General features: G+C 48.8%; 1 protein-coding gene across 2 annotated transcripts; it reads right to left on the minus strand.

The window, feature by feature from the left end:
- Positions 1–3,260: 3,260 nt before the first annotated feature.
- CCRL2 (C-C motif chemokine receptor like 2) lies at positions 3,261–5,689 on the minus strand. 2 transcript variants are annotated; one of them, XM_045863820.3, is made up of 3 exons: positions 5,136–5,689; positions 4,922–5,042; positions 3,261–4,366 (listed from the first exon to the last, which is right to left on the minus strand). In XM_045863820.3, exons 2-3 carry the CDS (start codon positions 4,955–4,957, stop codon positions 3,305–3,307), a joined length of 1,098 nt encoding a protein of 365 aa, XP_045719776.1. In that variant the 5' UTR covers positions 4,958–5,042; positions 5,136–5,689; the 3' UTR covers positions 3,261–3,304. The 2 variants fall into 2 exon arrangements, with proteins under 2 accessions (XP_045719776.1, XP_045719777.1); XM_045863821.3 differs by lacking the exon at positions 4,922–5,042.
- Positions 5,690–11,930: the final 6,241 nt, after the last annotated feature.

Below are 11,930 nucleotides of genomic sequence, written 5' to 3' on the forward strand. Positions count from 1 at the left end.
TCACCCCAGAAAGTCAGAGACTATGGAAAATCTGGGGTAAGGCAGGGACAGATGGAGGAAGAGAAGAAACAGCCCAACATCTCCTTCGCTTCAGCTTGGATGGGACGGTGGTCAAAGCTTCTAGTCATGAGAAGGAACCAACGTGTGGACTTGGTCTTAGCCAAGGGCCACACCCTTCCTCTGTGTGTCTCGTATCTTTGGGGACATACATCTTTGGGGATGCTGCACCCAGGGTAAACAGTCTCAGAGCTTCGTACTCATGAATTCTGGCGGAAGTGGGGATTTTTTTTTTTAAGATTTTATTTATTTATTTGACTGAGTGAGAGAGCACATGCAGGGGGAGCAGGAGAGGGAGAAGCAGGCTCCCCGCCGAGCAGGGAGCCTGATGCGGGGCTCAATCCCAGGACCCTGGGATCATGACCTGAGCCAAAGGCAGACACTTAACCAACTGAGCCACCCAGGTGCCCCAGAAGTGGGAAATCTGCATGTTACCATCCCATAACTGCCCAGATGCTCCTTTCTCTTCCCACTTGGGGTACATCCCATGTAGCACAAGCCCTGGGCTGCCACAGGACCCTTGGTCCCCCCATTCTTTTCACACTGAATGGAGGGTGGCCTCAGTTTGGTGTTCTGCTTTCACTTCCTCCAAACCCAAGCTCCTCACAAGCTTCAAGTGAAAGCCCATGGCCTTGCATTCCGCATGGTTTCCACCCTGTGTCTGCTTCTCTGGCCTTTCTCCCCTCTGGCCAGGCCTTACCAGCCCTGCATGGGCTTGCAGCTGTCTCTGCCTTGCTCCTCGAATTCCCTCTGCCCCCGAGCTTGGTCCCGGAGGGAGACAACCCCCTTTCCAGTTTGTCCTGGTGGCAGAAGGATTCCCGTGCCCACACACAGGACATGGGAGAGGGCAATGGCACAGGGAAAATACACTAGAGCATTTCATGGTGCCTGGCCAGAGAGCAGTCAGAGGACAGCCCTGCCAGCCCATACGGGGCCGCTGTGCGAAGGCCAGGGAACGTACCCCTTTCCCAGGGTGCGTACAACCCCCTGCCTGGGACCATGGCCTGCTCAGCAACGTAGGCTGGATCTCAGGCCCAGTGTGTCCCTCATTAGGGTGCAGAGGCAGGGCCCCACCTGCACAGCTGCCCCGGCCCCACAGAAACAGAAGACGGAGCAGGTGCAAGATTCCTGTGGGGGAATCACTCATGTCTGAGCCCAGATACTCTCCAGGGAGACTGCTGCTGAATCTCGTAACCTGGTCACACTCCCTGGCCCAGTGATAGCTTCGCTCCCCTCCTCCAGGCCACATCTTTAGGACTGGTCTGGGTACCTCTCCTTATCATCCTTATATCCATCTACCTGCGATTCTAAGCACTATGGGTGTAGCAACGCTGGACACCGTTGTGTGTATGTATGATTGGGAAAATGAGTAAATGTGTTGAAGCTTTTGGGGACCTAGAGTTACCATGAAAGAAAAGAGGAGGACAGAAATATGGAATGGAAAAATGAAGGGGGGGTGGAATCGGAGGGGGAGACAAACCATGAGAGACTATGGACTCTGAGAAACAAACAGGATTTTAGAGGGGACGGGGGTGGAGGGATGGGCTAGCCTGGTGATGGGTATCAAAGAGGGCACATATTGAATGGAGCACTGGGTGTTGCACACAAACAATGAATCATGGAACACTACATCAAAAAACTAATGATGTAATGTATGGTGACTAACATAATAAAATAAAGTTAAAAAAAAAAAGAAATACAGAATGGAGAAGGCAAGGTAGAAACTCTGGGTTGGGCTAGAATGGGCAGTATCCGTACCAACTCATAACTGGAGTATAATTTCTTTTGTGTGATACCGGTCTACTAATGAGAAGAGTGGAAGTTAGGGGGGTGATTTCTGTTCAATTGAGGTTCAAAACTGGTGTTCCCTCTTATTAAAGTTGATTGCAAAAGGTCACCCCTTAAAGCTGATCTGTGGAGAAATTTTATATCTTTCATCTTTGAAAATGTCTTTTCACACAAGGTGCTGCCAAACACTGACACCAGGCTGCGAGCGTAAGGTATTACATGTGCATATTTATCACTTGGAAGGTATTTATAGAATTCTATTAGATTCCTCACTTGATGTGTACCTTCTAGCATGGCATGCCATTAGATCACAGAGCACCTCCAACTGAAGGTAAGATGAAAGCTCTCCAGTTGCACAAACTGATTTTAAAATATGGAAATGTCTTCTGTCCTTGCACTGAGGTCTGAAAATCACCGCAAAGTTCAGAAAACACGTTTTTTAAAAAAAGATGTATTTATTTCTTTGAGAGAGAGAGAGAGAGAGTGAGCAAGCATGAGCGGCAGGGGCAGAAGGAGAAGAGAGAGGGGAGTCCCAAGCAGACTATCTCACGACCCTGAGATCACGACCTGAGCTGAAACCAAGAGTTGGATGCTTAACCGACTGCGCCCCCTAGGCGCCCCAACGCTAATGGTTTAATACATGTGGTAAATTCCAGCATTTCCCACAAAATACCACTAACAAATAACCATTGACTGACCCACTTCCACACATTTCGTAAATTTGTCCCACCCAGGCTTTTCCTGCTCAATGCATATTTTAACCCCCATCAGTTCCAATGCATCTTAGCAGATTCCACTTCAGATTGTACTGAATGAGTGTTTTCTCAATTCCTTTGAAAATATTCTTGCCTGGAGTTATTTCACGCAGACTATTCATGTAGCAAGTAGCCAAGGAGATCTAGCAAATTCCACAGAGCAAGTCACTTTTACCTCTTTATCCCTAGTTTCCAGCTAGCCAGTCCTTTCAATTACCTGCAAGAAAATATGCCTGAACAATTACTTCTATATGAATGGGTTGCTTTTAATTTGGAATGTGGTCTGATTGGTTTTAAGGGTACGTATTTATTTCGTGTGTTTCCTTGCCCAATTTTTGGAAGTTTGGCATGCTGGATAAAGCGTAGGCTCTGGAGTGAATGGCACTCATGTTTGGGCCCCAGCCCTGCCACTTTCTAGCTGTGTGAGCCTAGACAAATTTCCGTGCCTCAGTTTCCTCCTTAGCGAAATGAGACACATTCCATCCACACCCATGGTCAAGTATTGAGGCACAAAGGGGCTCAGGTTTGCAAAGAGCCTAGCACAACGCCTGAGACAAATTCGGTGCTTGGAAAATGCTTGTTCGCCTCCCTGCTTCTCTTCCCATATCCTGTTTTATATACAAATGTGTAAAAAAAAAAAAAGCAAAACAATGCAGTGATATAAAAATCAATGTTTATTTGTCCCGCCTTTGACGGAAGCTAGTTTACACTTTGGTGGAATGGTCACGTTCTTCCCTGGAGGCATCTCGTGTAGATTCCTCTCTGGACTGAAGCGGACGGCCATCGTGCACACAGCAAAGACGGCCAAGGTGTCTTCTGAATGTGGGGTCAAGGAACGCATGGAGGAGGGGGTTGACGCAGCAGTGGGTGGCTGCGACAATTCTCAGGATCTGAATGCTCCTGTCCAGGTTATAGCTGCTCTTGCAGTCGTGCAGGGAGAAAGATTCTTTGAAAGTGGACAGGAAAAGTGCAACATTGTAAGGTCCCCACATCAGAAGGAAAACAGCCATAATGGCAAAAACCAGCTTAGAAAGGCCAGACCTCCTCTCCCCAGACCTTCGTATTTTTCTCATTCGCGCGTAGCAAAAGACAAAAACGCACAGTGGAAAAAGAAGTCCCAAAATGTTCATCTTTAAGGTCAGAAAACGCTTCCAGGATGTCTCCTCCACCAGCAGGAAGTGAGGTAGTCTCAAGAAGCACTTGTATGTCTGGCTTTCCATCTGAGCTTTATAAACCACGGATTCGGGCAAAATGACCAGAGCGGCTAGGACCCACGCCAGAATACTTGAGATCATGCCCCAAGGTGTCGTCCTGGTGGTTGAGGGAAGGCTCACGGGGAAAAACACCAGGTACCTATGCACAGTCAGGAGGACGTTGAAAAATGCCTCGCTATATAGGCCTATGGAGTACAGGACCACTAGAATTTTACAGAAGGGGTTGTCGAGAACGCCCCCGTGTGTTGCAGTATAGGCCCAGAATGGCAGGGCCAGCAAGAAACACAAATTCGAAACCGCCAAGTTCAGGAGATAGATATCTTCCATGTGCTTGAGTCCTTTATGTTTCACCAGGATAAGCACAACCAAGAGACTGCCCAGGAGACCAGTCAGGAACACGGTGGTGGAGAGCTGGGGTACCACCCGGGCCACCAGGATCTTGGGGTCATAGGGGTCGCATGGTTCTATTTCATTGCTATTCAGGTCATCCTCTATGAGGACGTCATAGTCATCCTCCGGGGCTGACGTGTAATTGGCCATCTTCAGGCTGCCCTGTGGAGACATGAAAGATTATTTTCCCTTCATACAGCTGGGTGGTCCTGGAGGGGGAAAAAAAAATTGGATTAGTGTCCGTGAAGCCATCCCGTCCCTTTTCTGGTGCTTCATTTTACCCAGAGTAGGTCTATAGCTGAGAAGATTGAAAATAAACATTTCTCCAACACATCCCCACCTGCTGAGAGTGGCTATTTTTTTTTTTAAAGATTTTATTTATTTGACAGAGAGAGACAGCGAGAGAGGGAACACAAGCAGGGGGGAGTGGGAGAGGGAGAAGCAGGCCTCCCGTGGAGCAGAGAGCCTGATGTGGGGCTCGATCCCAGGACCCTGGGACCATGACCTGAGCCGAAGGCAGACGCTTAACGACTGAGCCACCCAGGTGCCCCGAGAGCGGCTATTATAAATGGCCTCCTCACGAAGCCCTCATATACTTGGCAATGCACTAATACCACCGGGGAATTAAAAGTAAGCATTACACTTCTTCACAGAACTTAAATTCTCCTGGTGGAAACACGATTTGCCTGTCTGAAGGTGATATTTAAGGAAACATACCGTCAAAGAGAGCCCGGCGCTGCGGTTTAGGGTCATGAAATGGGCATCGGTCCTAATGTCTACGTGTTCCAAAAGTCTGCTCACCCTGTGAAGCAGCTTCCTGCAACAGGCTGGCCGAGCTCTTCTCTCGAAGGATAGAAACAAAGGTTTGCAAAAGCGAAACCATCCCAAGCATCAACGTGGGCGTCACTGGTTAAATACATAGACGACTTACCCCTTGACGGAGTTCCAGGGGCACGGGGCTCGGCCTCCTGACCCACCATCCGAGCGGCTGTGGGAATGGCCTGGGGCAGCCGAGAGGCTGGCTTTCTTCTGAGCAGCAGGGCCTGACCTTTAGGGGCAAGATAAGCCACTGTTTACCCCTGGGGAGCTCTACACCACAAGTCGCTGGCCTCGGTCTTGGTCTCGGGGACTGACCCAAAGAAAGCAACTTGAAAGCTCCTCCGGACCCCTACAGTGTTTCTCAAGCCTCTGAGAGAAACCAGGAAGTTGTTTTCTCCTCCCGGTTCCCCCTGGACCCCGCCTTTGATTTCCCCCTGGCCTTCAGACAGGCGTCCTCCTGGCTGCCCCAGATAAGGGAACTGAGTTGCCACTGCTCCCCAGTGATACGAGGTGGGCTGACAGCAGGGCACTTCTGAGCAGGTGACAGCCAGCTGTGGAGGGGAAAGTGTCCTGTGAGAGCTCTATGTGCAGACCCCAGGGCAGAAGCCCACTCCCTGCATCCGTAGGGCATCTAGACGGCTCGGGGAGATCCACAGTGAGCAGCATGAGGTCTGGTTCTCGCTGTCACTGTTGAGAGACACTGTGCTGTGACTAGGGGGGTGGCGTCCCAAGAGAGGATCTGGGGACAAAGGAAACCACAGAATGGTGTCACTTGGGAAGGGGGCTGGTGCAGAGATGCTCAGGACCAGTGAGTGGGATTTGAGGAAAACATAGTGAGGAAAGCCAGGAGTTAAGCAAGGTGTGAGGTGCTGATCGTGCTCCCAGAAGATCCCAGGAAATTCCACGGAGGGTGGGGGAAGGGCGTCAAGTCTGGGCTACAGAGCCTGTGGGGGAACCTCCCAGGCTGGGACTGCGATGGGGGAGGGGGGAGGTCTGAGGCTGGAAAGAAAGGAAGCTGGAGGAGTCCAGATTTCAGAGTTGGGGGGAGGAAGCAGTGGGTGGTCAGGGGCAGGACATACGGGGCAGGGGGTGGCTTGGAAGAAGGATGAAGGGAGAAGAGGAATGCCAAACAGCTGGGAAGTCCATATGAACTTCTCCGGATCCTCTCTCTGGACCTGTGACTGACCTAATTGGGGGCCACCCCCCTACACCGCGGTTTAGCACTCACACAGTTGGCTAAAGGACATCCTGTTAGTGCATGCCAGAGAAGTGTCTGAGCTAGCTTTCATCTCAGAACGTGGACCTGTGAAGATGGAAATAGAAACAAACTATTAAAAGAAAGGCAAAAACAAACATAAAAGGGCCCAGACGAATATGCGGTTGAGTGTTCAATTTAACTCAAAGATGACGTTCGTCCTCCGCACGGAGGGCTTGGTGTTGGTGGGAACCTGGGGGGCGCACGCTTCCCAGCATGGTCTTGCCCCCCTCCCCCCGCACGGGCTCCTGGAGTGAGTGGGGGTCACTGCCCACTGGGTGGCAGCACAGCCCTGGGACCCGCCCGTGGGGGGGCTCTACCTCCCTCGCTGGGCTATTTGCCACCACACCAGCCCCGCACCCCGCTCCCCCCAGGACCTTGAGTGAGTAAGGGACGGTGCCTCAGTAAAGCTCACGCAGGATGCTCACTGGTCCGCGCTGGGCAAAGCAGTGAGAGTCAAGTGAACTCGGAAACACGGAAAGCCCCATGGATATACACACGTACACTACATGGCTCAGTAGAGGAAAATGGCAGTAGGCAGGACCTCGTGTAGGTCACAGAATTACATGAGATTTTTTTTTTTTAAGATTTTATTTATTTATTTGACAGAGAGAGAATGAGAGAGAGAGCACATGAGAGGGGGGAGGGTCAGAGGGAGAAGCAGACCCCCTGCCGAGCAGGGAGCCCGATGCGGGACTCGATCCCAGGACTTTCAGGATCATGACCTGAGCCGAAGGCAGTCGCTCAACCAACTGAGCCACCCAGGCGCCCCCGAATTACATGAGATTTGAAGTTCCCCAGGAAAAACACAGGAAATTCGAGACCACCCCTAACTTCCTGATATTAATGGCCTTCACTTTCAGTATTATTTTATTTTGGCTTGATTCCCAACATTCTGCGTATCCAGCCTCAGGCCATGGGGTTCTTCCCTTTTTATTTTTTTTAACGGAGAGATAATTGACATATACCATTGTGTAAGTTTAAGGGATACAGCGTACTGATTTGATATGTTTATCAACCACTGAGCGAAGAACATTTACTATGTTCTTTGTTCAACCACTGGGAGGTTGACTGACACCCCGTCCCGTCGCGTAACTATCGTTTCTTCTAGTGGTGGGAACCATTAAGATGTATCCTGCCAGCAAGTTTGCTGTTTATAATACACTTTTGTTGCCTATAATCACTATAGTGTGTATTAGCTCTCCAAGGCCTTGGGATTCTAGAAACTTCTAAATGGATAGGAAGGAATGGTCTGGAGGTCTGAAGTGGAAGCGAGAGGAAAGTTTTATTACCCTTCTACTATCTGGAACCATAATAGGGTCTTCATTGTTTGTGAAACCTTACCTCATTCTGCGGCTTTGGCACGTGGCTCACAAACCTTACCTTCAAGGGTCTGAATTCTTCTTTAGCACTATAATTCAACCCCAATTTCAGTCCAAGAAACTAAGAAGCTCTAACTCTCATTATCCTGTACACACAGGTCATTCATTAATTCAGTTCATCTATTCAGATATTCACATATATTTACAGAGTTCCTAGCAGGTGCCCGGCACCGTTCTGGGTGAACAACGTAGGCAAACATCCTGAACTTCACAGAGCTTCCATTCTACAGACAAAAACAGAGTAAGTACGTAAGTTGTAGGGTAGTAGGAGATATGTTCTGTGGAGAAAAGCAAAGCAGGAAGGAGGGTAGGAAGGGCCAGGATGGTTCAGGGGCTCACACTTTATGTAGGATGGTCAGAGGAAGCTTGGTGACAAGTGTGCATAGGAACAGCATGTGATTAGGCCCCATAATTAATGCTCACGATCTCTTTTTTCTTCTTGTTACTAAGTTCTTATACCAGGGAGCTTGGAAAACACACAATCCAGTGGATTGTAGTCCTACCATCTCCAACAAGGTCTGAAGCTCAGCCTTGGGAGGGAAGGCACCTTCCAAGTGTGTTCATTCTGGGTGTTCTACCTTAGACTAGAGACAGCTCCCTACCTCTGTTGTTCCTGTAGTTAGTCCCTTGTTTAATTCTTCATAGTAAATGTTCTTTGTTCAGATTACTGGTGTGATTTCTGTCTCTTGACTGGATGCCGACTGATAGATATCAACATTGAATTTAGTTCAGTGAAGGGTTGCGAGCATCCCTGGATGATGAATTACTAACATGGAGAATTTCTCAGGGATTTATTGATATTGAGAAATGGGTATTCAAAATTTTTAAATTACAGTAATTTAATCTAGCCCTTAAAATGGCTTCTTCAAATATCAGTGCTCTCAGATTATCTATCAATCAACCTATCTATCTAATTTTTATTTGAAAATATTACATTACAGAAAAATTGGAAAGTATAGAAAAAATAATCTATAATAGTGATATTCACAAAGAACAGCTATCATAATTTTTAAATAACACTGCTTCTTAATGGAAAATGTGCAAAAACTGCTTTTAGATGACTGCTTTCTGCTGGATTAGTTGCTTGGCATTGAGTAGTAGATTAAAAGGACAAATACCCATGTGTTGAAATTCTCAGGATTCTGAGGGTGTCTGTCCTGCCCCCAAATTTTCTCCCACTGACTGCCTAATGACTAACACCCAACCTCAGGGCTTGGTCCTCCCAGTAGCTGGTCTTCCTGGGAAGGCAGCAAAGGGGGGAATGATCCTTTCAAAATGTGATCATAATGATAATCAACCCTGAAACACAGATTTTCTATGTACTTACTGAAAGAAAAACTGTTAACTGTATCTAAAAAAGCCTCTCTCAGTGCATGCTCCATTTATTCTGCAGTGTGCTAAAACAGTGTAAAAAAGAAAAGTTGGGGGGGGAAGACTTTGCCCAAGTAAGTTTGAAAAAGAGCAAAACTAAAAAATTTAAGCAAGTTTCTTTACTACAGGACTTCTCAGAACTCTTTTTTTTTTTTTTTAAAGATTTTATTTATTTATCTGAGAGAGCAAATGAGAGACAGAGAGCATGAGAGGGGGAGGGTCAGAGGGAGAAGCAGACTCCTCGCTGAGCAGGGAGCCCGATGTGGGACTCGATCCCGGGACTCCAGGATCATGACCTGAGCCGAAGGCAGTTGCTTAACCAACTGAGCCACCCAGGCGCCTAGGACGTCTCAGAACTCTTAATATGCTAATAAGCATTGTGATCCTCCAAGAGGAAGAGAGGGTCTGCAGTGTTTCCCAAAGTTGTTTGATCATGGAATCCTCTTTTTTTATCCTCAAACAGATATTTATGGGCCAAGGGCTCTGCAGAACATAATTTGAGAAGTGTTGCCTTTGACATATGCATGTTACTGTGTCTTGGTGTGGCCATGGGGACAAAACTCCACATCTCTGAAGGGAGCATAGTGACCGAGGGTCCCAACTGCCACACCCTGAAACACATCCTCGAATTCGTGTCAAGGCCATGCCTACCAGGGGCTGCTCCAGCCAGTGACCCTCTTAGGGACACCAGGGCAGCCCCAGTCCTGGGAGGTGAGCTCCTCTGAGGGGACTTTGGCTGGCGCTTTTTCCCAGCCTCCCTCCCCCCGTCTCTCCTTCACTTGGGGCCAATTCTGCTTTGTGATCTGGTGGCTTTCCCAGCTTCTCCCGGCTCCCTTGCAATCTCTCAGAGATGTTTCCTCTAATACACTTCCTCTACACCACATCCCATCTTGAAGGAGCTAAGCTAACACAGCCTTGGAAGGGAGGCATCCATCTCTAGAGTCTTGGGCCCTTTGCTTGCTGGGGAATGATACACTTTGCAGCACCCCATCCTTCCCTGACCGTCTTGCCCACCATCTACCTGTGGCCTGCTGGGGTGGAACTTTTCAGAACACAGGAGACCAGGTACTGCCCTCATGCCCCCATCCTGCTCAACTCCTCGGGTCATGTACCTTGTCTTGGTTCTTATTGCCATTCTCATTTGTGCTTCCTCTGCCCTTGGCTCACTTCTCAGTGTCCCCTCTCTCCCCATCCTCTTCCTCTGTGCCCTCTGGAATCTGAACTCCAGGACAGACACTCCTCCTGACATCCTTCACGCATTCCAGAACATTCCTGGCATCTCTTGTCCCTTGAGGATACTCCTTCCCTCTCACACCCACCTCAGACTTGGGGGTCAGGAGGTGACATCCTTGGCCCCAGTGCCACTTGCTGACCATTGCTCCTGGCTACGTAGGAGACCCCTTGGGTCCCCAGCCCTCTGACCCTATCACCCTCTGCTCCACTGTCAGCCTAATGGCCCCCTTCTTTTATTTTAGCCTTGTGTACCATGGATAACAGGCTTCTGTTTGCCCCAGTTTCCTCCACGCCCCTGGGGACCTACCTGCCCAAGTTGATCCCCATCCAGCACCCAGATCATAATTTTAATGGACTCGTTAATTAACTTCACTCAGGTCTGTTAACACTGATCCACCACTGAACCCTTACAATGAAATCGCTCACCCCCATTCACTTCCCACCATCGGTTGTTCTCTTTCCTAGAGTCCTCCAGCTCTGCCTGTGAGCGCCTTGGGTGGTCACATCCTTCCCATCTTGCTGAGACCCAAGTCTGTCACTTAGCCACTCGCCAGTCAATACTCTGCCCTCCCTTGAAACCCCAGCCTTAGCTCAACCCGTCCATCTGCTTCTCCTTCCCAATTTTTTTCTGAGGATAGCTGGTTAAAACCACTTAGCCACAAAGAGAAGACCCATCACTAATTTGTGGTCTCCAGGCTCAGCTAGCTTCCAGAGATTTTTCTCGTTTCCCTAGTCACTCTTCTGAGTGTCCTAAACCGTCACCTCCTCCTGTTTTCCGTCAGCTGTTCCAAGCTCCCTAAAACTCTTCCAGTGCCTTCAAACTCCCACCGCCACCACCCACCCTTCTGCTCAGGAGGTGACCTCATCTCCTGCTTTTCTTAGAACTCTCTCCACTCCCCGGCTTCATATGTCATCATGGCATCTCCATTCCTTCCTCCTCCATGGACAGAGCTGCTCCTCGGAGAGCAAAGGCTCATTTCTCCTCCTGCTCTCTGGACTGCATTCTGTCTGACCTCTGGCAACTGTTTCTGAGGGTCAGTTCCAACCTTGACTGCATTCTTTGCAATATTGAAATGCTCTGGTCTCTCTCTTAAATAAAGACCACAAACCCATCCTGAACCCCATACATTGCTCTAACTACATACGCTCCCTCTTCTCAGGCAGCCTTCATTCATCGTCCAAACCCATTCTTCCTCCTTTGTCCTTGTTCATTCTCTACTCAGTCCCCTCCAGCCTGGCGTCGGTCCCCACCCTCCTGCTGAGATTGGCCTCCCCAGGGTCCGCAACACCCTTCTGTGCTGAAATGTCATCAATTGCTTTGTGAAGCGCCCATGAGTAACAAAGTGTCTAATACGTCCCTACTCACAATAAAGCCAACGGCACGTCCACACCACTACCTCTGGGGCTTTCCAAGCTGAAGTCGTGCTTAATGTTTTTGAAACCCTTATGAAATCTAAAAAACATTAGTATGGGTTTTCCAGGAAAGATGGCAGAGGGAAGCAGGATCAACAGCCTCGCCCTCTTCTGGCGGTACCTTATAAAATGGCTTTAACAAAAATTCTAAAATTTTGCCCGTGCAAATAGGGTACAATCTTGTTCCCAAACCTTGAAATGTGGTGCATTACAGCAATGTCTAAACCTAATCCTATTACAGACACAGTGTTGA

Source organism: Mirounga angustirostris, unplaced genomic scaffold (assembly GCF_029215605.1).
Source record: "Mirounga angustirostris isolate CCGP_5_RB_7025 unplaced genomic scaffold, mMirAng1.0.hap1 SCAF_1, whole genome shotgun sequence".
Classification (NCBI taxonomy): domain Eukaryota; kingdom Metazoa; phylum Chordata; class Mammalia; order Carnivora; family Phocidae; genus Mirounga; species Mirounga angustirostris.

Coding starts and splice junctions, on each gene's coding strand:
- CCRL2 (XM_045863820.3), bottom strand. CDS start 4,957: ATGACCCTAAACCGCAGCGCCGGGCTCTCTTTGACG. Junction 4,367..4,921: donor GCGCCGGGCTCTCTTTGACG/GTATGTTTCCTT, acceptor ATGTCTCCACAG/GGCAGCCTGAAGATGGCCAA.